We start from the raw sequence: 23988 nt of genomic DNA, 5'->3' as shown, positions 1-23988 counted from the left end.
TAGCATTAAAATAAAGGAACGGAGCCAGAGAAAGAGAGCTTGAAAAGGAAAATAAATCTCCAGATAATAGCAGCTCTTCAGAAGATGACTGGCTCGGGGCATTTCAGCAAGGGGCCAGGCCTCGACGCTCTCACCATCATAAGCTGCTTAGTGTAATAACATGTATTTTTCAGCTGTAACAACTGATCCTCTGCTCTCTCCTGACCATCAAGCCAACATTTGACAAAGACTTTGAGTCCTGCCCTGTCTAATAGGCTGTAGGAGCCGGATAGGCCCCTTAGCGAACACAGGCCTTTCTGGACATTTCATTTACACAGTACAAACTGTTGCAGCAGCATGTGGAGTGGGACCTCAAAATGGGCCCAAGACAACACTGGCCTCCACCCACCCCTTGACTTGGGTAAGGTGACGAGGTTCTCAAAATGCACCCCCAGAAGCCTGTCACTGAAGACCGGCCGGGGAAGAGGTGAGACCTGTCACTTGGGTGGGACCAGGCTGCCGATGGAGGGTGGAGCTCTGTCTCACCCTAGTCAAGGGGCTATTTCCCCTACCCCTGCCTAGAAAGGAGCTTGGTGCTTCTTCCCCAGTGGGGAGTCCACACATGTCCTTTCCCCTCACTCCTGGGCTGGGTCTACCACAGGCAGGGCCTCACTCTTGTCAGCTTGGGTGATTTTTTTTTTTTTTTACGGGGGACAACTAATGTAAAAACAGGGACAGGAGTGCGATTAAAGGGTCAAAAGAAGGGAACCTGACGGGGACACCGAGCAGAGAACCCCGGACAGCGCCCACTGCTCCTCAGAGGTGTCAAGGGAGCCAGTGGACGCCGCCCAGAGGAACTCTGCCCGGATACGTGACCGGACAGAGGATCGGAAACAGGCCCCACAGTCACAGGAACTGCCATCGGCCAACCTCCTCTCCCTGGTTTTATAGATGGCCTGTTTAGCCAGGGCCAAGAGGAAGTTGACCAGGAGGTCCCGCGACTTTGTGGGGCCATGGATAGGGAGTGCATAAATGAGAAGGTGAGGGGAAAAGTGTAACCAAAAACGCAACATAATGTCGGTGAGGAGCCGGTGTAGGGGCTGCAACCTGGCACACTCTAAGTAAACGTGAGCCAGGGTCTCCCTCACGCCGCAGAAAGGACAGGTGTCAGGGACAGGGGTAAACCGCGCCAAGTACACGCCCGTGCTCATGGCCCCATGAAGGAGCCGCCAACTGACATCCCCGGCGGGCCTCGGGACCAGGGTGGAATAGAGGCTGGCCCACCGGGGCTTCTCACCCTCGACAGGTGGCAGGAGGTCCCGCCACTTCGTATCGGGGCGGGACACGACGGTGAGGAAGTGAAGAGTGTGGAGCACGAGCGTGTATAGATGTTTCCTTGGCGCGGTCAGGAAACGAACTGGCTGCAAGTCGTGCAGCCGGCTCACGGAAAAGGGGCGGGGAGGCCGGTTGGGCCCACAGGGCAGGGGCCCAATAAAAAGGTCTGGAGGACGAGGGGTGGAGGGTGGGTGGGGCGTGCCCTCACGCAGGACCTGGTTGAGGTAGAGCCGAGCAGCGGGCGGCAAAGCGGCCCTCACCTCCTGAAGTACGCGCCGGGGAGTACAAGGCCTGGAGAGCCCCATGCGCCGAGCGAGCGTCAGGGGATCCAGCCAGACTCCCCGGTCGTAGTCCAGGAGGTCTCCGACTCTCGTGACTTCTGCCAGGACCAACCTCTGGCGCACCGCGGGGGACTCCGCCACCTGCACACGAAGCTGGGGGTTGTGTAGCAGGGGCTCCGCGAGGAGATCTGCCCCCCCGGTGGCCGCCACGGACCTGGTCGCTGAGAACAGTTTCCAGGTCCGGAGGAGGTCCTGGTAGAAGACCGGCAGCCCAGAGAGGTCTCGCGGAAGACCTCTCGGATCGAGATAAAAGAGCTGCCGGTCGTATCGGAGCCCTCGGAAGTGGCGCAGGAAGGCGTGCGCCAGTACTCTCCACGCCGGACTACCTGCACCATAAAGGAGCCTCTGCAGGGCCTGGAGGCGGAAGACATGGACCTGAGTGCGAAGGCACTTCAGGCCCTGCCCTCCTTCCTCCAGGGGCAGATGGAGGACCCCCACAGAGACCCAGTGCAGTCCTGGCCAAAAGAACTCCAGAATCGCCCTCCGGAGGTCGGCCAGGAAGCCCGGGGCCGGGACCAGGGTGTTGAGACGGTACCAGAGCATGGACAGGACTAGCTGATTGAGTACCAGTGCCCTCCCTCGAAGGGAGAGGCACCGGAGTAGTCCTGTCCATTTCCGGAGCCGCTCCGTCACCCTGCCCAGTAAACCTTGCCAGTTCTCCGGCAGAGATGGATGCGTGGCAGAAAGGTAAACGCCGAGATAGAGCAGCGGACCCGCGCTCCACCGGATGGCCTGAAGCGCGGGTGGGAGGGAGCTCGCCTGCCACCCGGCCCCTACCACCAGGCCAGAGCTCTTGACCCAGTTGACCTGGGCGGAGGAGGCCGCTGAGTACACGGGTCTGGCAAGCCTCCACCCGCACCAAGTCGCCCGGGTGATGCCACCACCTGCCAGCCTGACAGTAGTGCTGCTGGTGTGACCCAGCAGCCCCTGGTGAGGGTGGTGCCCATGCCTGGAATCACAGCTGTCGCTGCTCTCCCAATGGCAGGACCTGGAGGATGTGGCTTCCCGCAGCCACAGCAGCGCCCCCTGCTGGAGAGGGTGCTGAGTACAAAATAAGACACTGAAGAGTCCTGTTATAAGGCTCCAAATTTCCACGACTGACTACTAGAAAATGGGATTGTCTATGGGAAAAACAGGACACCTGGTGACTTTACATGGGCAAGTATTCAAATATGGCTGAGTTTGGCAGCCCAAGTCCAGACAGATAGATAGATGTTGCAATGTGCCATCTGCTAGGGCCGGCTCTAGGATTTTTGCCGCCCCAAGCAGAAACAATTTTGGCCGCCCCCCCGGTTTTTTCTTACCCCACCCCCGGCCCCACCTCAGCTCCACCCCTTCCCAAATCCCCAGCCCTGCCTCCTCCCCCCAGGCTCTCAAACCTAGGAGGGAGAGGGAGAAGCGGCGCGCGCGCCGCGGCCACTCAAAGTCTCCCCCTCCCTCCCAGGCTCTCAAACCTGGGAGGGAGGGTGAGCAGCGGCGTGTGAATCAGCTGTTTCGCGCGCCGCGGCTGCTCAGGATCTCCCCCTCCCTCCCAGGTTTGAGAGCCTGGGAGGGAGGGCGAGCAGTGGCGTGCGAATCAGCTGTTTCGCACGCCATGGCGTGCGAGCGGCAGCAGCGGAGGTGAGCTAGGGCGGCCGGGGCACATTTTTAGGGGCGGCATTCTGGCGCCGGCCATGCCGCCCCTAAAAATGTGCTGCCCCAAGCACCAGCTTGTTTTGCTGGTGCCTAGAGCCGGCCCTGCATCTGCAATCAGGAGCGAGGGGCAACGTAACAGGCACTTACCCGCTCTGAAAAAAAGGAGATGCAGGGAGCAACTGCAGGTTGCAAAATGGCCACCTTAGGGCTACAGTTGCTTGGCTCTGCTGGATTTAAAGGGCCACCTCCCAGAAAGGCTAGAGGGAGGGAAGAGAGTTACCCTGCACTGGACTGAGTTAGTAGGAAGCAGGAAGATGCCAAGGAAGGTGCCCACGGGGAAGGAGCTGCACTGGTACCTGTCATTGCTATCTCACAGTGCCAGAAAGTGGTATCAGGGACAGTGGTTTTTCCCTTGTTGTTTTTACTCAGAGATTAGACGTAAAGGGGAGCCCGGAGTGGGGAAGCTGCTAAAAGCAAAGGTCCCCCTCCTGTTTCAGTTTACTTTAACCCCTGTCGCCTGCTCTCACTGCCGATTCCTTATACCTCACAGCTGGGCAGGGTCTGTCCTACGTGCATTCCAGACAGGAACAGACTTGGGGTTCTCTGTTAGCCTGGTATAGCTAGCCCAGTCTATACGCCGCTATTGCAGCCCCCAGATTCCAGGGTCAGGCAGAGGTCGGGCTGCTCTGACTTCTGCCCATCTGCCCACAGCCTCCAGTGTCCATGACGACAGCCAACAATAGGGGAGCACAGGGGCATCCCAGCCAAAGCCCCTGCCCAGAAGGCTAGGAGGGCAGATGGTTTAGAGCAGGCTCCCCTCCCATTTAGCTGAGATCTAGCCAGGACACACACACACACACACCACTATGAGAGGGGAAGGGGGGGTCTCAATCACCCTGGCTTAGAACCACTCTGCCTGCTTGGTGCTACACCAGGAAATTCCCAGATAGGCCATAGTGCCACTAAGCAGCTGGAACAGAGGCTAGAATCTGGCTTCTTGTGTGCAGGCGTTTCATTCCTTGGCTACACCGTTCACTGCCTCCAACGTACTCACATGAGCCAGGAGCCACAACAGGATGTCCCTGGAAGGTCCTGAGAAAGCAGCAGCATGTGTGGTTTGTGGAAACTTCCTTCTCCTTGGTTTGTAATAGGGATAATAGTGCTGGCCTTAGAGTCTACGCTTCATAAACCTAGCAGCAATTTCTTACCCTGTCTATGCCTCCACCAGGAACATTATACCTTAATTAGATGGGTCTCATCTCACCGCGACAAAAGCATCATTGTTCTGAACAAGTGAGCAGAAGCGTCACTCTGAGCCATCTTCACACATCAGCTCCATGTCTGGCCAAACTTCCTGTTCAATTTATTTTTCTTCTTAGCCACATTGTAGTGAATGTCAATGCTGCTGAATGATGCAGCCTTGACAGCCCTGGAGAGCGAAGCCCCGACGTAGAGACAGGCCCAACCTGAAAACTGGGTGTCTCCCCTCTTTGGAAAAGTTGGGATCCTGATTAAAATTTTGTAGTTGGGCCCAACTCTGTAAGAAACCTAAACCCCAAATCTCAACCTCCCTGAACTGTGGGAAAGTACAGGCCAGAGCTGTACAGCAATCTACCCTGCCAATGCTGACCAGAAGAGACCACTGCTAGGAGTGACAAAGTAGATCAGTCTCCATGTGTCACCATCAGTCCTTGGGCTCCCAGTTGTGTCTGCTCATTAGAGAGGGTGGTTAACTAGCTACTAGAGACCATCTGCTCATTCCACAATGGCAGCATCTTTCTTCGGTCGTTGCAAAGCTGGGTTGGATTTAAACAAGCAAACTGGAGATGAAAGTCTCCATCATCATTCCCTTGCCAATGCCCCGAGCCATCCAATTCTTCCTGCTTTCCTCTTTGTGCAGGACAGGCAGGGCTGTCCATCAAAACAGAACACTACTCTGCAGCCATCTTGTAGTTAATGTTAATTAGTCAGTGCTTAGCCGAGTGTGCGTTGGTTTTGCATCTGGTTGCTCCTGTCAAGTCTATTCCCCCCAATCTATTTGATTAATGTTACAAGCCTGATTCCGATCTCAGTTACAGCAATGTAAATCAGGAGTAATTCCATTGTACCAAGGGAGGAGAAACTGGCTCTGGTGGTCAGTGTTGTAGGGTGGCTATTAGAAGTGCCTGATGCCCTGTGAAATGCTACTGATGTGATTCATAGGCATCCTCCATTTCTCACAGGTTATTATAGTGTCCATTGTAATAGCACTGACCATAATAATCCACTTACTGGGTATTGCTGGAACTGCTAGATACTTCTGTGGGAGTCCTACTGCTGAGTGCCAATCTCAGTGCACAGGTGTAACCTTGGAGGAAGTCTATGAACATTAAGGGACTTACTCTGGCTGTATAGTGATGTAACTGTGAGTATAATGAGTGCCTAGGCCCAGATTCACAAAAGTGTTAAGGAACCACCACCGATTTCAATAAACTTTTATTTTATTGATATAAAGTGAGCTTCTGCTCACTTGTTCAGAACAATGATGCTTTTGTCACGGTGAGATGAGACCCATCTAATTAAGGTATAATGTTCCTGGTGGAGGCATAGACAAGATAAGAAATTGCTGCTAGGTTTATGAAGCGTAGACTCTAAGGCCAGCACCATTATCCCTATTACAAAAACTTTGTGCATATGGGCCTAGTGTCCAAACCTGAGTTTGGTGCCTCGTGGTTCTTTACTTTTCCTGTAGCCTTATGTCTCTAACCACTACAGGAATAGAAGGAGCATGGGGGATGCAACTCCCAGGTTTGCTGTAGGGATTTGAGTTGCAGGTGGAATGCAGAAAATCAAGCTCACATTTAAGCCTTGAAATACGTTTTCATTTCAGCTTGTAGCAGTAGTTACATGGACTCAACCGTCATCATTTTTTCCCATTGTAACACTTGTGAAAGGACCAACATGTTGCAAGATGATCTCCGTGGGCCCAGTTTCTTTTCCCAATGCAAAATAGTGAGATTCCACAGCAGAGCTCGGACTGTAGTAACCTGGGGGCTGGGTGGAGCTTTGGCTGAATCAAGCACTATTGGTGCTTAGGGCAGGTCTACATGTAAAAAGCTGCACTGTAGCGCTTTTAGTGAAGCGTAGTTAACCCATCTCCCCCAGAGGCGGTAGTTCTGTTGACAGGGGAAGCCCTCTGTCTACACCAGGGGTTAGGTGGGCAGGTCTGCATCGCTCGGGGGTGTGGATTTTTCATACCCCCGAGTGATGTAGTTATGCCAATGTCGGTTTGTAGTGTAGACCTGGCCTTCGTTTTCCATGTTTGTACCAATGCGCGCTGATTAGCAGTTCCCATGAAATCACTGTCCCTGACCCCGCTGTCCCTACCACTGGTGTCAATTAGGAGTGACTCCATTAAACTTAGTGTGGTACAAAGCAGGTGTGAGCACCAACTTTCTGATACTTTTCCTCTCGCACCATCTCTTTGTTTGTTCTCCCCCATTGAGAATGTGACTCCCAGTTGGAGATACAAATATCAGAGCTTCCAAGATATTTTCAGTGCATTAATCTTTGATGTGACCAGCAAAATAAGAACAAACATCAGGTTGGGCCCTTTTGGGTGTCTTTGCAAAGGATAATGGCGGCCTTGAAGCTTGGCTAGTTTGTTCGCTTTTTAATTTTTCTGCTTATTTTTCACCTCAGAAATATCAGGACCATCAAGTCTCATCTTCCCTAGGTTTTCTGGAAGTCTCCTGGTGATGCAGAGAACTGGAGTGGGAACTTCCATGAAAGGGCTGTAGAATACTGAATCTTTAAGAGGGAGGCTCATTCCTCCCAGCTGTTCACTCAGGTGTTTGAGTTAAATAAGTGTTTAAAAACAAGAACAACGAGCAAGATCTTCAGCTAGTGTAAATAAGTCAATGGAGCTAGCCAATTTACACTAGCTGAGGATCTGACCCAAAGAGTTTTGAAACCCCTTTTCTTCTCAGTTGCTCATGTTTCACTTGCAGTGTTATTATCCCATTAGCTCTCCAGCTATCTATAGACTCTTCTGGGGAAAAAGAGAGTGGGTAGATGAGACCTGATTTTCTAATGTGAACTACAAGCAGTACAAAATGCCTTCTTCATGTATCACAACCCCATCTTTTCCCCTTTATCCCTTTAAGGGATAATACACCAACCCCTCTCCCAGCCCTTTTCTTCCAGATCTCCCTAGAGCAGTGGTTCTCAACCTGTCGCTTGCGACCCAATCAGCACACAGCTGCGGCCCATGTGACATCCTCAGGGCCATACCGGTAGTATATATGTTGTGTGGATGCACATAACACAGAGAGCTGCATATGCAGCCCACAATGGTAAATAGGTTGAGAACCACTGCCCAAGAGCGTGCTCATGCCTGCAAGCCCTCTGACGGGATTCTCTTTCTTTTCCTGTTTGTCTGCCCGCAGGCCCTAACACTTATGAGGATGCAGCGGCATATATCCAAGCACAATTTGAAAGCAAAAACCGCTCCCCCAACAAGGAGATTTACTGTCACATGACTTGTGCGACGGACACGAACAACATCCAGGTGGTCTTCGACGCTGTCACCGATATCATCATTGCCAACAACCTCCGAGGCTGTGGCTTGTACTGACACCTTCTCGTCCTGTATAGCAAAGCAACTCCTTTGGTATGATCACGGCGTGAGGAAAAAATTTTAAAAAAAGAAAAAAAAGCGCAAAACAAAACAAAAACCGAATCAAACGACAAAAAACAAAATCATTATACTAATAATGCAAGCTGGTAAATAAAAAGGCATAATGACAAATTATATATATATAAATATATATATATATATATTAAAAAAAAACCACAACAACAATCTTTTTAGTTTGTCTCAAAGAGCTGTGGACAGAACTGATTTCTCTGACAGGCTTCAGCCCTCCTTGGTATTGTCACTAGTCATAGAAATCAAATCAATTAAATAAGCCAAGAAAAATTACGCTGACGTTTGCTAAATGGTCTGCCCGCATTTTGAACCTAAGGTATCCTATGAGTTTTTAAAGGGATTGTTTTCTTAAAACAAAGAGCGGTAATGTTATTTTTTGAACTCTTCTTTGTGGGGAGGGGCTTCAGGGGTAGAGGGGAAGGGGAATTTTTTTTTCTTCTTTCTTTCTCCCCATTCCAGTTTCTTGGATTTTTTAGGTACTGCTGAAAGTCAGCTGGTGCTGCACTGCAGTCTGGGTCATCTGGGCTGGGCTTTCAGGGCCTCTCGGTTCTGTTCGGCTCTTGTGGGTTTCAAAAACAAACAAACAAAAAAGACAAATAATAATAATAAAAAAAAAAGGGCAAAAAAAACCCAAACCCAAGCCACAATATTTTAGGACTTTTTTTAACCGGGACGCAGCAGGAAAGCATCCTTTATGTAACAAGCTCTTCACTTGTGGAATGTAACTTCCTCCCAAGTTAAAGCACAAGATGGGGAGCTTCGGGCTTTTTACCAGCGCGGGTTCTGTGAGAAAGAGGAGGGCCCCTAGTGGCAGTCACACCCCAACACACACACACACACACACGGGGGGGAGGGATGTATTTGCCCATCAAATTCGACCCGTATGTCAGTGCCAACCTCACTTTCAGGTGGGCTTTGGGCAGGGGAGGGGAGATGCAATTTATTTTCCAACAGGGTTAGGGACATTAACCATTGTGATACTGTTTTACTTGGCAGTGAGGGATTCCCCCTATGATTTAATTGATTTCTTGATTGATTTTTAATGTATTCAAGCCTGGGCTCCCTTCTCTCTCTCTCTCCAGACCACTTCACCGACTCTCCTGTTGGCGTTCTCCTTACTGGTAGCATGACCTTTTGGCCTTTTGCATAAGACACAGCCTTCCTTACTGGGTCAATGTATAATGTTCTGAACATGGAATGATGGCTGTGTGTTTCCGTAGACTGCTGTAGATCTGGTTTTAGCTGAGTCTTTACATTTAGAAGCTAAAAGATTAAAAAAGAAGAAAAAAAAAAGAAAAATGAAAAAAACGTTTTTTTCATGTGCTTTGTCGCTAAAAAAAAAAAAAAGAAAGAAAAAAAAAAGGAGAAAATATTCCTTTCCTGTTTCCCCTTCCCCCCTTTATTTAAAAAAAGAAAAGAAAAATCTTTTGCAACCGTGCTAAGAGGTATTCTCCTCTTCTCCATTCCTCATTTTAACAGGAATGAATTTGCGTTGGTTTTCATTTAATTTCCCTTTTTGTGTTTATTTGTGCCCTGCCTCTTTAAAAAGAGAAAAGCGGGGGGGGGGGGTCTTTATTAGCCTGGAGTGATAAGACTACAATGCAAGACCATGACTGTGGGTCAGGTAGCCAGCAGGGGATGTCTTTCTGCTTTATATTTATTTATTCTTTTTCCCTAGTTTAAGAACGACTCTTTGTTCTGAACTGTCTCTTTCACGCTCCAGGTTTGTATCAGAAAAGCACAGCAGTCACTGGCCTGTAGCGGCCACATTATCCAGAGATTTTCCCTCTCTTGACTTTTTTGCTCTGAAGAATACTGTGTATTACATACAGATAGGCGTCCTCTTCTTTCTTTTATTGGTTTGGGGGTTGGTTTGGGGGACCTTACAGGGATTATTTTTGTTTGGGTTTTTGTTTTGTTCTGATTTATTTTTTTAACTCTTTCCAGTGAATGCTTTTTTTGTGCTGCTTTTTTCCTCCTCTGATCCTTCCTTTTAGTGAATGGTGTGTTTTCTCTCTCTCTCTCTCTCTCTCTCTCATGTGGGGATGTTTGTGCTGCAAAAACAAACAAACAAAAAAAACCCAAAAAATACAAAAAAAAAAAAATACAAAAAACCCAAAAACAAAAAAAGAAAGAAAATGTTTAAAACGTTTAACTAACACACACACACACACACACACACAAAATCACAAAAAAAATTAAAAAAAAAACAAAATCAAATGTAGTGTTTACATTAAAGCCACCATTTTCATGACCAATCCTTCGTCGTTTCTACTTTGATTCGTAATCAGACATCGTCACAGTTTCACTTTTCAGAGTTACCTTTGCTGAAGAAAACCAGTCACACCTGTTTAAAATAAAATGAATAAATAAAGAGGAAACTAAATATATATATATATAAAGCGCCAGGTCTTTCTAAGCCTTTCTATTACCAATCAGTGAGGTTTCTGTGATATATTAGACACTGCCAATCTCTTTCTCTGACTAATGGAAAATTCATGTGTAGCTCAATAAAGAGAATGTTTGTCTGTAATCCTGGTCTTTCACCTTCTGGTTTTCAGACTACAGTTATTTTATTATTATTTTTCTTTAATTAAGGGGGGGGGAAGAAAAGAAAAAAGAACACGGTGGTGCCAATTCAGATAGTTCTTGGGGATGTGGGGGAAGGGGACAAATTCTGGTCCCTACCCCCCGCTCCCACTCCCAGCAGAGACCCAGTTCCGGTCCCAAGTAAGTCATCCCATTCCCCTCCCCCCACACACACACACACAGAGAAACCCGGGGTCTTCCACCATCCAGGAACAGACTCTCCGTGTGGCAGGTTGCAAGGCCACTCACTGAAACTTGGCTCAGTCGCCCCTCCATCGGTATGGCAGGACAGCTGCATCCAATTTCAGCAGCCATGCTTTGGATCTCCCTGGCAGCAGCAGTACGGATTTAGTGCGGGACCACTGCTTAAAAGTAGTCCGGCCATGCCACTCACCCACCCACACCCCCCTTGGCTCTGTGGCGTATGGAACTTTGAGCCAGTGTAAAAACCCAGGGGAGGGGGCACATGCCCTCCAGCCCCTTCCGAATTGGCACCACTTCAAATGATTGCACCTTTTGTGTTGTTGCAAAAAGCTATCGAAGGACATTGGAGCCAGATTTTTTTAGGTAAACCTCAGCTCCCATTTAGGTCCTGGGATCAGTGGCTAGATTGTGACGAGAACTCAGCCTATTGGATGCTTTTGGAAGTCTGGCCCCAATTGTGAAAGCTGGGCACTAGAACATCTGGGCCCTATGTGGCTCAGGAGATTGGGAATCGCAGGCCTTTTGGCTTTAAGCTAATCGTTCCCAGCCCAAGGCCTGATCTTGCAAGTTATATCGCATATAGACAGCCCCCTGCACATCGCTATTGGCTTCAGCGTGGCTCTGCGCAGGCACAGGGATCTCCCCACACAATACACCTTGCACGATCAATGCCCAGGGCAGAAGCATCTGGAAGTCGTTGCCATCTGATGGTTGCTGGTAGCCTATGTGAAATGGATTGGGTGGGCTTGATTGAGTGTCCCATGAAATACCACCATCAGCGACACTCATTGCAATCTCATTGGCCGTCTTGGGCATGCACAGCAGCCCAGGATGGAATACATAGAATCTGAACTGTCTTCTGCTCCCTCCGGGAGGGCCTCCAGGTCAGGTTTGAGGCACAGTGGCTGGAAAGTGGAGGGAGGAAGCTGTCACTGTCAGCACCGTTGCTGTGCCGGCATGCCGGAGAAAGCGACACCTTGAGTCTCAGAAGGCTGTCAACCACATGCCTTTCAGCAGCATTGAGGTGGGTGGAACATTTTAATGCCCTGTAAAACGGGGGTGTTGATACATACACCTCCTGTGTAAGATGCTTTGAGATCTAGGGCTTAAAAAGCGCTATGGAAAAGCTAGGAATTTATTAGTAATAATAATTAAATTTTAAAAAATAATCACAGAAACTGGATCATCCACTAAAATTTGTTTTTCATCAGAGCTTTTGGTTGTGAAAGGTGCCAGGCTGACAGCCCTGGAGTCACCTATGTGTCCCCTAAGGAAGTAACGTACAGGCCTTTTCCCACCCCAGCCCACCGACATGAGTTGACCTGGAACTGCAGGGCTCAACAAGTGCAGGAGCGATGGCAGTTACAGTCCCAATCCAACAAATGTTCTCCCACATGTGTACCTTGAAGCATCTGGGGACAACTCACGTGCTTAAAGTTAAACACATGGTTAAGTGTTTACACAGCTGGGGTCTAAATATCTATTCTCCCTCAATACTTGGCTTCCGCTCAGACTGGCAATAATGACGGCTGGTGGTGTCAATCATGATGTAGACGCCCATCCACTAGGATCGGTGTTGAGATTCCCAACTTATTTCACATACGGAGAGCTACCAAACAACCACCAGAGGGTTATGACCTAATGTTGCAGCCAGCTTGGGACATATTCAAACTGATGATACAGAGGTGTAAAGCCTAGAGGCTATTTCTCATCCCTTCAGCCAGCCAGTTCCACGCCAAATCCAATTTAAACCCTACATTCCTCTCCACCTAGTTGGACCAATTTCATGTTCCAAAGCAATCTCTTGCCATTTTTTATCATCTCAAACGGCACTCTGACCAGGCAGAAAAGGAAGCCCTGGAATGTCCATTGGTCTCTACTTCACTGTGCAGAAGAAAAGATAACCCCAGCAACAATTTGGTCCCCATGTGAGCCATCATCAAATTACTCACACAGGTGATTCAAAAGAAGAATGGCTGAAAGACACTGGAAATTTTGCACACGAAATACTAAAGACAATTCATTATGACACAGAAATAGAACCCGTAGTAGCAAAGGTGTTTCTCCTGATTCTAGCATTCGAAGGCCTAGACAAGGGAGAAGGGCAACATCAACTAAAGCAGGACAAAAGACAGTAGACAATCTGAACATAAAAGCTCAAAAAACGTTTGGCAGATACTGGCTCAGATTGAAAATTAGAAATAACTGACTACATTTGCATCCCTCTTCTGTTCACCCTCCACAAATATTCTAGCAAATGAGTTCATCAGCAGAAACATCCACTAAAATGTGAATTCTAAGCAAATGTTTAGAGACTATTCACAGAAAGCCAATTTTCAATGCATAAATGCTATTATTTGCATTGGGGACCTGTGATTCCAAGAGTTACGCTCATCCAATCAGGGAACAGAAACAATACTTCATGACCTATATGTCTAGCTACAACTAGCCAGCAAAGTTTGAATCTCAAATGTTGAATTCTCTTAAACCTCCCAGGAATAGTCCAAAACCCAAGAATTTTATTTAGAAATTATTTGTTGAAGAATGGATACATTTATGACACTTGTTAAGCTCCTTGCAGAAAATTTGCAAACAGGAAAAAAGGTGAAATCCATTGAGCAAATTGCTAGCTAGGCATTATTTGCCCACAACCCAGGAGATTGCTGCTGCAGAAATGAAGGTCTTATCCGTTTGTAGGAGTATGATTTTTTGTATGGAACATGCTGCTCTCCCCTGCTGCATAGAAAACGAGGTGAAGTTTCTACCCACCAGACCAACCTTGGTGATGTAAAGGTGTGTATAACTGCAACCTGCTGGCCTTGGGGGAGCTCAGAGGGAAAAAGACAGAAAAATGACTTCATTTTGTTTAAATACCACTTCAACCCAAGCTTTTAGCATACACCTCTACCTCGATATAACGCTGTCCTCGAGAGCCAGGTGAAACCGCGTTATATTGAACTTGCTTTGATCCACCGGAGTGCGCAGCCCCGCCCCCCGGAGTGCTGCTTTACTGCGTTATATCCGAATTCGTGTTATATCGGGTCGCGTTATATCGAAGTAGAGGTGCACTTGGAGTCTGACCTCTTCCAGAAGCGGCACCAGCATCGGAAAAAGAAGATGAAAAGGAATAGTCTTTTTTACCAGAACCCAGAATTTAATAATCAATGCTGAGAGCTCTTCTCGTTTGCTGAATCCAAAGTAAAAATAACCCAATCAGCACAGAGAAATAGGCAAGGGTTACCTCTATAAGCAGGAGTAAAACAGATTAACCAAATGCACATTAATTTTTTCCAGGATAAGCCCTTTCCTTGGCATCCCATTTCAAAAGAACTGCTTCCATTTGGGAAGGCCTGGGTTCATTTTCTATGCCTAGGAGAGGAGCCCATTGGGACAGTGTATGGACTATTCTGCTTTTTAAACACTCTACCTTTCTCTCTTTACCAGATTAGATACAGATTGTTACTAGGAAGCCAACGTTCTGAGGCTCTGTCCGCAAGATCAGGTAGTAACAATAATTAACAAGTGTTACGGTGTTTCAGCAAACCGCTGGCCAGTTTCCTTGAGCTTGTGACATGAGTATGATGCCTTATAATATCCATGTATGGACAAGGTATCTCCAGCGTGTTTCAGAAGAGTCATTTGGCAACCCCTGGGATGAGGTCTTTAGCGCAGGGCCAGGGGACCGGTGTGCAACGGGAACCACTAGAGTTAGCGGATACGTCACTCCTGTTATATGAGAGGAGTATTAATCTGTGTAAGCCTGACCCGCATCAAGCTAGCGGAGACAAGTAATAAAGATCTGTTGCCTCATCCCAGCACTCCTATGTGGCACATGTTGGTTGGTGCAGGGAGGTGGACGGTGATATACAGGAGGTCGGACGAGATGACCTGGTGGTCCCTTCTGGCCACAAATTCTATGACTTCTCTGACATGGTTTCAGAAGCAAACAAAACCTTTCTGGGTATTGAAGTGAACGTAGCCACCAGAATCCCTCAGCCCTGCAGAGAACTGACACATTTATTGAACGGTGCAATCTAGCACCCTGTCTCCACAGTGTGAATGTGGAGTCACAAGTCTTGTCGCTCCACCAGTTCCTCTGGCCCTGCTTTCTCCATACCACAACACCAGAGCCTCACTTTGCAGGGGACTGGACTAGATGACCTCTCGAGGTCCCTTCCAGTCCTAGGAGTCTATGAAATGACCCCCAAGCCCTTATTCCCAGCAGCAGTAGTGGGCAAGCACGAAGGTGCATCCAGAGAACCAGAAGGCCAGGGTTCAACCACAGTTGCGTGTGTGGATGCTTCAGAATGGTTTGGTCAAAAGTGATCTTGCCACGTTAGCACAATGTAAGGATAAACACCACATCCTTTCATGTGTCTCCCTGCAATTCCTTCCACCGTGTAGGCCTGTTCCGAATATCAGATTCAATGGGCTTTGGACCAGATCTTTAATAGAGATACACCCTTAAAGATTTCAGTAATCACAAATGGAAACTATTCCAGATAATGCACTTGAAACTAGGAGACCTTGGGCCTACAGTGCTATCGAACCAAGTTAGCCTGAGAGAAAACACAGCATTATCCAGAATAAATTCACCTAGGTGTAGAGATTATTTACAAGCCAAATGTTTCCTGTTCTATCCAGAGGTGGGCGTAGATGAGTCTGCAACAGCCATCTGTCCCACAGACCACAGATCAAAGGTTGAATTTTCAATGTTTTCCCACTCCCAAGTGACCTTTCTGTCTGGCTCTCCAGAAGGAAATACAGCTCTCTGCAAGATGGAGAGATTGTGTCTAGAGCTGGGAAGATCCCAATGGTTGTGGTGTCACAGGGAGTTTGTCCAAAGCTTCTTCCTGACTTTGTTTCACGCGAGTGCTTACCTTGCACGCACTTTGACAGTGGGGCTCAAACAAGCCCATCTCAAACTAACCCAAAACTCAGTCAAAGTCAGTAGAATTCACCTGGAGAAGGGAAAGACTAGAAGTTTTAGAACTTGGCTTCTCGAGAAAACCAGTCTGGCCCTGGGGTTTGGTCGACAGTGAGCCGTGCCAAAACTGGAACAAGTTTCTGGTTTATAAGAAACTCACAGACCAGGTAAATCTTGTCTGGCTTTACCTTTGGGGAATACTATAATTGTGCACCAAAGGTAAATCAGCCAATGACTAGATGATACATCAGACTTTGGTTCATTGGCAAACTGCAGTCCAGTCTATCTTACAGCATTGTTTTTTCCATCAGAAACCAAATCTTCGAGCTGAAGCTTTTCCTGGCATACACACCTACCACAAAATGTTATTTGAATGGTAACTCACACTCCAAAATGGGATCAGAACTGTAAAAGTAGCTGTTCCAACAGGCAGACAACAAAGATTTCATCCTGTGCTGGGAACATCTATGCCCTTTGGCAGAGAACTTCAAATGGAAACCTCTCCTTAATTAAAAAGTGTGCTATCATAATACCGCTTCTCTATCTGTTCTACTTGTGTCTGTACCCATTTCAGCTGTACATTTCTAATTCACTCCTCACTGAACTATCTAGGCATCCAAAGAGAAACCAAATTATGTATCACCTATCACCCACCTTCCACACACAGTTTTCAGTTTCTTTCCCATTTGACTTGATAGTTTGTCTGTTTTGCAAGTGGCGTAAGTGTATGTACCATAAGGAGACTTGTTGCAGCTCGTGGATACATTTCAAACTTTTGGCAAATAAACGGAGCAGGGAGGGCTCGTGAATATTTCTGCAAAAATGTTTTCCATTTATTTGTCTCCAATATTTGTCTCCTGCTGGGCCCTAGGAGGCAGACTGTAGCAATGAGGATTTCACACACACATAGCAAAAGGAGAACAATCCTCAACTCTTCACATCCATGCATGTCCCCAAAAGGTGGAGTCATTCAAACTTGCACAACTTTATTATTTCCAAAGTGTACACAGACAGAGAGGTCAACCTTTGCTCACCCATGTAAGAAACTGATCATGTGGCATTGGCCCAGCTAATACCAATGGCTGATCCAGGGCCGGCTCCAGGCACCAGCTTACCAAGCAGGTGCTTGGGGCGGCCACTTCCGAGAGGAGCGGCACGTCCAGCTGTTCGGCAGACGGTCCCTCACTCCTGCTCGTAGCGAAGGACCTTCCGCCGAATTGCCGCCGCAGATCGCGATCGCGACTTTTTTTTTTTTTTTTTTTTGTGGCTGCTTGGGGCGGCCAAAACCCTGGAGCCGGCCCTGGGCTGATCACTCCCTAAAAGTCAAATGAAAGTACACCTTTACCCCGATATAACACAAATTCAAATATAACATGGTAAAGCAGCGCTCCGGGGGGCGGGGCTGAGCACTCTGGTGGATCAAAGCAAGTTCGATATAACACGGTTTCATCTATAACGCGGTAAGATTTTTGGCTCCCGAGGACAGCGTTATATCGAGGTCGAGGTGTATTACTTGCAGGGACTTTGGGGGTTTAGCCTGAGTGGGAAATTTTCTTCCCAACCCCAAATGTAGCCGTCAGTTAAACCCGTGCATATGAACAGTTATCACCATATTTAAACTCCAAATTCCATTAACTTCTCAGGATCATGTCCTAATAGAGTGAAAAAAATGGTCCTTGTGAAGATGTTCCTGAAAGCTCCAAAGCGAGATCCAAAATCTAACAATATGTTTCCATCCTAACGGGGAATAAAACCCCGCCACATGGAACAAGGAATACTCTTCAACTTGTACAAGTCTTTATGTCTGAAGAACATCCAGAAAGGATCTCCTGAAGTAAAAGCATACACAGCACATTTGTACACAGGCTGAAACCACGGACGTGACCATTCTGGTAAGGCAAAACTTGCTCCAAACAGAAATAAGCAGCCCAGTGTATCTATACTCTGATACATAGCTGTCTGAACACACTGGAGAATCTCAAAACACTCAGGCCTCATCTATTCTTAAAATTTAGGTCAGCGTCGCTATGTTGTTCAGGAGTGTCGCTATGCCAACCTAACCCCAGTGTAAACACAGCTAGGTTGACAGCAGAATGCTTCTAGCTACCTACTGTCACCTGGGGAGACGGAATTCCTACAGCAATGGGAAAACTCTTTCTGGTGCTGTAGTCTGTCTACACTATGCCGGCAGAGCTACAGCACCATCGCCAGGCTGCTATAGTCCCCGTAGTGTAGACATGGCCTCAGACAGCTGTCTTACTCTAGACCAGAATTTCTCAAACTTTTCAGGTAGGTGACCCCTTTTTTAAAGTAAAAAATGTTCACAACCCCCTTACATTTACTGGAAAAGTAGGAGTAAAAAAAAAAATAATAAATCTATCACTGATAGCAACACTAAGCCAATATCATTTGTTTGTGTTTCAAGAGGCTGGCAGAGAATATTTGACCTGGAAGGGTAAAGGTGTGCAGGAAGCGAGATTTGCTTTAGATTGTAATAAAATTTTCAATGCCTGGCACCTTCCGCCGCCATTTTGGATTTCATGAGACGCCCCCGCCCCGGTGGTGGTGACCTAGTGGTTGAGAAACATTGCTCTCGAACCTGGTGCAAGCAGAAGTAGGAAGACCTTGTGTGAGTAGCAGCAGTGATGGGACTCTAGAAGTATCTGGAAACTGGGAGTAGGGCCAGGGCTACATCATAAACTTACATCGGTATCACTCAGGGGTGTGAAAATCCACACCCCTGAGCAACACAATTATACCAACCTAACCACTGGCGTAGACAGCGCTATGTTGACGGGAGGGCTACTGCCTCTTGTGCAGGTGGATTAACTACGCCAACGGGAGAAGACAAATCAACCAAAGTCTGATTGTACCAGAGAGTGGTGTCTACGCTGGATTGCCAGTGTGCACCATGCTCAAGCCATGCCTCTATACTGGGGCCTGACTGCGCGGGGAAGCACACACTGAGGGAATTCTCAGCTGTCCAGGTCCAGCCCCTTTGCACTGCCAGAGCAGCTCAAAAAGCGTCAAAGAGAATCTGCCTATGTGTATTTCCAAAGACTAGGAAAGTTAAGGTACCGTATCACTGGCCATATTGTAGACCAAAATTCAAGTCTCAAATCAAATCCACAGGAAGACATATCCAATGACAGAAGAGGGATGAGTGTCTCATGCTTCAGACCCAGTGTTCAAGTGCCAAAGATTAAACTCTCTAAGCATCTTTCCCTGCTACAGGCAAACTTCCTGACAATGGACTTCAGCTCCAAAGACCTAGGCTTATTTCCTTCTGTTAAAATTCCCACTTCATGCCTGACTCTACCTTTGCATGTCTTCCCCCCTTCTCCCTTCCAAACTCACTGTCAGGTTCATTGGAGAACCACCACTAGGTATCACAATGTTATTGTCATTATTTATTTATTACTTGCACCATAACTCCTGAATGGTTACTGGATGAAGCCTGATCATAGTTCTTGGCATTGCTGCTCAGCCTTAGAAGATGATGATGATTAAGGAGGAGGATTGCTGACTGAGACACTAAAGAATGGTTTTGTGGTTAAGGCACTTGCCAGAGACTCGGAAAATGAGGGTTCAAATCCTAACTCTGCCACAGACTTCCCGTAAGACCTTGGGCAAGTCACTTACTCTCGCTGTGGTTGTACCTGGAAATAATAATTCTTCCTTTATGTGTTTAGACTGTAAGCTTTTTGCAGCAGGGACTGGATCTTATTCTCAGTAACCACAGCAGGATGGGGCTTCGATCTCATTTGGCATCCTTAGCCACTGCAGGAATGCAGATCATAGCAATCCCTTTTGAAATGATGACAAGTGGCTATTGTCCTCTAAGGAAAGCTGATAGCTTCATGTCACTGTTGCACATTTCAGCTCAACAAACTGATATTCTGGAGCATTTCTGAGCATGTGCAGTAACTGGATAGGTTAACCAGCAAGGTTGGGTGTGGGAATGCAATGTTCTGTAGGGTTATTCTGATCACACACAGTGATAGGAATAGCCATGGAGCGGGGGGAGGGGGCTGACACAAACTTAACCCTCTCTGCACCAACATTTTTCTGGCCACTCACATCCTATGAAGGACATGCAGAGGTGGCATGTGACATCATTGCAGGCAGGGCCTCTTTCAGTGCAAGTAATGGGACATGCCCAATTCAAACATGCAGTTGCTTCATGAATCTTGTGTATCCTGCAGTGGTTGGGTAATTGAGACTAATGAGGGAGCCCAAAGTCAAGGAAAGAATCAAGATGTCCAGAGTCTGGCCAGACAACAAGGAGATGGAAAGGAGCTGTGTTTGAGAGAGGAAAGGGACCTAGAGTGATAAAGCACAGCAGTAGAGCTGGGCAGAGGTGCTGGATTATTAGATATACACAGAGTAAGACAATTCCTGCGCCCTGCAGAGTTTACAATCTAAAGGATGTGTGGGGAAACCGAGGCACAGATAGGTGAAGTGAGTTGCCCAAGGTGAAGTGAGTTGCCCAGCAGACCAGTGGCAGAGCCAGAAATAGAGTACAGGACTCCCGACTCAGAGTCCAGTTACACTGTTACAGGTGGTGTAAAAGAAAATGCCTGAAAAAAAATAAACTCTGCCAGATCATATCCCTCTGTGAGAAGGAAATGAGACAGGGAAGAAAGAGAAACATATTATGCCATTATATTTTCATTTATAGAACTCGACTGTCCTTATCCTGCTGTCACTTGCACAGGAGCATCTCCAGCAAAAGGATCTGCACCATAAGAGGGCAGAATTGGTCTCCAGCTTCAAAGTGCTGCCCAAACATTCATTAGCTGGAGAAATGTATTACAAAAAAAAAAAAAGGATGGGCCCAAACACCCTCCGTTGAAATCAGTCTAGATTTACACCACTGGAACCAAGAGCAGAATTGGGCCACTCTCTCTAGTTCTAAAACAAGTTCAGAGATTAATTCCTTGACTTCTTCACTACACTTTAAGCACAGGGCTCAACTGCGATTATCTGACACAGATGAAGCTAGACGTAAAATTAGCACCAACTAGGACCAAATCCATGATCTTCTATGGGGTTTCTTCAACCAAGCAAACTTCCATAGCTCTACAGCCTCTGGGACAATCTGCAGCCTGGGGACAGTGCAATCCAGATGCCCCGGGAAAGTGATACATCCACCAGTGCCTCTATCAATCTGTCCATCACACAACTCCAGTAAGCTGAGACGAGCCCATCTCCTTTCAGGCCCGACTCAGGCCCAAGGTATTTACTGTCCCTCTGTGATCCAGGGCTCCTCCCTGCAGAGAGCTCATGAAGCATCCTCACCAAGGAAGCATCAAGCCCTTTGCTCCTTCTGTGCGCACTTAGCATCTTCTTTGTGGGGCACATCACGCAGGTTTCCCATCCACCAAAGTCCACGGTCTCTCAGCTGCAAGGCTGCCTTGGGAGGTAGCATAGGGGTGTTGAGGGGTACTGGAGATGAGAGAGGGACGACTTTTGCTGGGAGGAGCCGATTCACACTCAGCCTCCACTTCAGTTTTACTGCCATGGCAACACAGGGCTTGTCAGGGCCCAATGGGGCTTTTATTCCACGTGTCTGTTTCCTATCACTACCTCTGACTCAGCAGCTTGGGCTGCAGCAAGCTGTGAAGCTGGACGGGTCTCTGCTCACTGGCCAAGAACAGCCCTGTGATTACATGACAGCAATTGCAGAGGCACATCTGTACTGTGGCAAGAGCTAATGAAGTGTCAGCATTTCCACGGGCTTTGCGACTTGGCCATTAAAAAGCTGCTCCAGGAAGAAGTCTGGCGGGAAGTCCCAGCATTCTTACCCAATCTAAACAGGCGGAGAAACTATCTTGGGGGATTTGGGTTCAGACCAGGGGACAGAGACGGACCTTTTCCCCTTGGATTCTCTTTTCCTTATAAAGAGCCTCTCTAGATTTAGCAAGAGCCACTTTGCAGAATCTCCTTCTCATTCTCCCCTCAAGGGAAGGAGCTCCTGCACTCGACTGACGTTAGAGCAGCGCGTGGCTGCACTACCGAACTTTGGGCTCTGCAAGGAAACTGGGCCATTATTGAGACTCAGGGGGTAGCAGCCAAGGGAGTAAAGTCCACAGTCAGCTTCCCTGGACTATGTTGCCATTGGTGTTCTCTGTCTTGGTGATGGGGCCTCAAAGGTATAGAGGGAGAGTTAATACTAGCTGGGTTTATTGGAAACCTACTGGGTTAGGAGAGAGGCATGCAGAATACAGAGGCACTACTCTGTGCCTAGCAAATGAGGAGTTAACCACTGTGGCACACACAGGTCACCTGCTGTTCCTGGAGCATATGCTCCACTCTGAACCGAGCCCTGCAGATCTGGCTTAGGAACTAAGCTAGAAACAGGATGGAAAATGTTTCTCAGTGTTGGGTGAGCTAGTCCTGCGACTGCAAGAGTTTCCCTTGGGCAGGGAGCGTGACTGCTGGACACTGGGGGTTTTTGTGCTGAATCTGTTCACCAGCCTAAAGGGCAATTACTGATGGCATCATGGGAAAGCTTCTTGCCAGGGAGATCCACGAGGCTGTGCAATTCCAAGGGATGTGGTGGAAGAGCCCCATTGGTTGACGCATCTAGAACAAGGCTGGACAAGCCACTTGTAAATGTAGGGTAAGGGAATGACCCTGAACTCCCCCCAGGGAGGGGCTAGAAAAAGGGATATGACTTGGCTCCCTCGTATCTGATTCTAAATATCCCACAACTTTTATTAATCTACTATACCCAGCTCTGCAGCCAGGCATACTAATGCCAAGTAGTGAAAGAAAGACACATCAGCTATAGAACACCATCGAAACTAACCACAGGCTGTTCCTCTGCCTGAGACAGGGCTAACAGCCTCCCAGGCACAGCACGCTGAGATCTCCTCATGAGATCTTACGGAGGTATCAGGTACAGCCTCCCATACACACTGTAGCAGAGGATTATTGATCAGTGTTAAATTGCTGCATTAGGCAGGAAAAACAGTATGGGAACTGTTGGGATTGCTAGTCCCACTGCTTTGGACTGTACAATGCTCCCCCTGGGTCATGCCAAGGCAAGTAACCACTACACAGCGCAGGGCTTGCATGCAATGGCAACAAAACCTTCTGGCCTGCAGCAAGGGAGCACACTGCTGCCCACTCGGGGCTCTCCTTTGGCAGCTCCGTATACTCTCCTGCTAGCTTCTAACCAGCAATTGGTAGAAGCAGGGGTATGAGGCTGGCACTCTCTGCCCATGGCTGGTGCCCCCCTGACCCAGCAGGAACATTTGCCAAGCACAGATTCCAAGCCAGCTGGGCCCACCCTGCTGCCAATGAGTTTGATGAAGTAGCTGTAGAGCAGGATATATAAACAGCCAGGACCTTAACTTTACACTGGCCCTAACATGGGCATAGCTGAGAAAGAGAACAGTCGTCAGCAAAGGAAGTTCTTTCCCACAGCAGCAAGTCTTGTTCAGAAAGTTCTGTTATTTCTCCAAGATGCTTGGTGTTTACAGCAGATTTCAGGAGAACACACGTAGTAGTTCTTCCTGGTCATGGCAGAGTTGGCCAGCACAAGGGCTTCTCCTTGGATGGACTCCATTCAAGGGAAAGAGAACCACAGTAAAAGAGGCAATGCTGCGTCTTCCTCCTCCAGGCATGAACAAGCCAATTATTGCTGAAGTAGGTCACTTGGAAGGAGTGCTCCAATGTGAGGCTGCCACCCAGGGGATGGCTGGGAGAGCGGCACTTTTGGACAGTGGGATAAAGGAAGCACCATCCCTGGTGAGCAGAAAGGGGTCGAGATGAAAGCACCAAGAGGGAGAAACAGCCCCCGGGTTTTGTTCATACCTCAAATGTCCCTCGTTTTGAGGGGCGGCTACTCATTGGGGTATCCCCTCAGTTGTTGAAAATTATTTACCTCACAAAGAATTATGACATTGTGATTAGAAGTTATTTACATTAGAGGAAGGAGCCCCACACCATTTTAGCTTCCCCGTTTGACTAATTTGCATCCCCCCCTCATTTCAGGTCACTCAGTGTCCCACACTGGGGCCTCGGCAGGCTGAGAGATGGTCTTGTTCAAGTACAATTTATTGGCACCACCTGTTTACCTTTTCATGCCAGTGTGAATGTGCGAGGATCGTGTATAGGATGAGTTCCACAGAGGTAAATTACAAGAAGAATTTTGTACATTATATATCATAACAATTGTCCCTAGCAGGCAAACTGTACTAAGCAATTGACAGGCTGATGCTGTCAGAGAGCAGCGGCTTCCCAGTTGACTAAGAAATAAGGGATGGACTCTGCAGTAG

At 47.9% G+C, this 23988-nt stretch overlaps 1 protein-coding gene across 1 annotated transcript in view; it reads left to right on the top strand.

The window, feature by feature from the left end:
* Positions 1–9279, top strand: part of GNAO1 (G protein subunit alpha o1) — a 305692-nt gene extending 296413 nt beyond the window's left edge. Inside the window, exons 8-9 of the mRNA XM_024202254.3 lie at positions 7718–7941; positions 9063–9279. Of these exons, the coding sequence (XP_024058022.1) occupies positions 7718–7905 (188 nt within the window). The 3' untranslated portion in view covers positions 7906–7941; positions 9063–9279. The remainder of the gene's footprint in view (positions 1–7717; positions 7942–9062) is intronic.
* Positions 9280–23988: the final 14709 nt, after the last annotated feature.

Source organism: Terrapene carolina, unplaced genomic scaffold (assembly GCF_002925995.2).
Source record: "Terrapene carolina triunguis isolate 2854851 unplaced genomic scaffold, T_m_triunguis-2.0 Scaffold130, whole genome shotgun sequence".
NCBI classification, from domain to species: Eukaryota; Metazoa; Chordata; order Testudines; family Emydidae; genus Terrapene; species Terrapene triunguis.
Note: the sequence above shows the minus strand (reverse complement) of the source record. Positions and strands in the feature narration are given on the sequence as shown.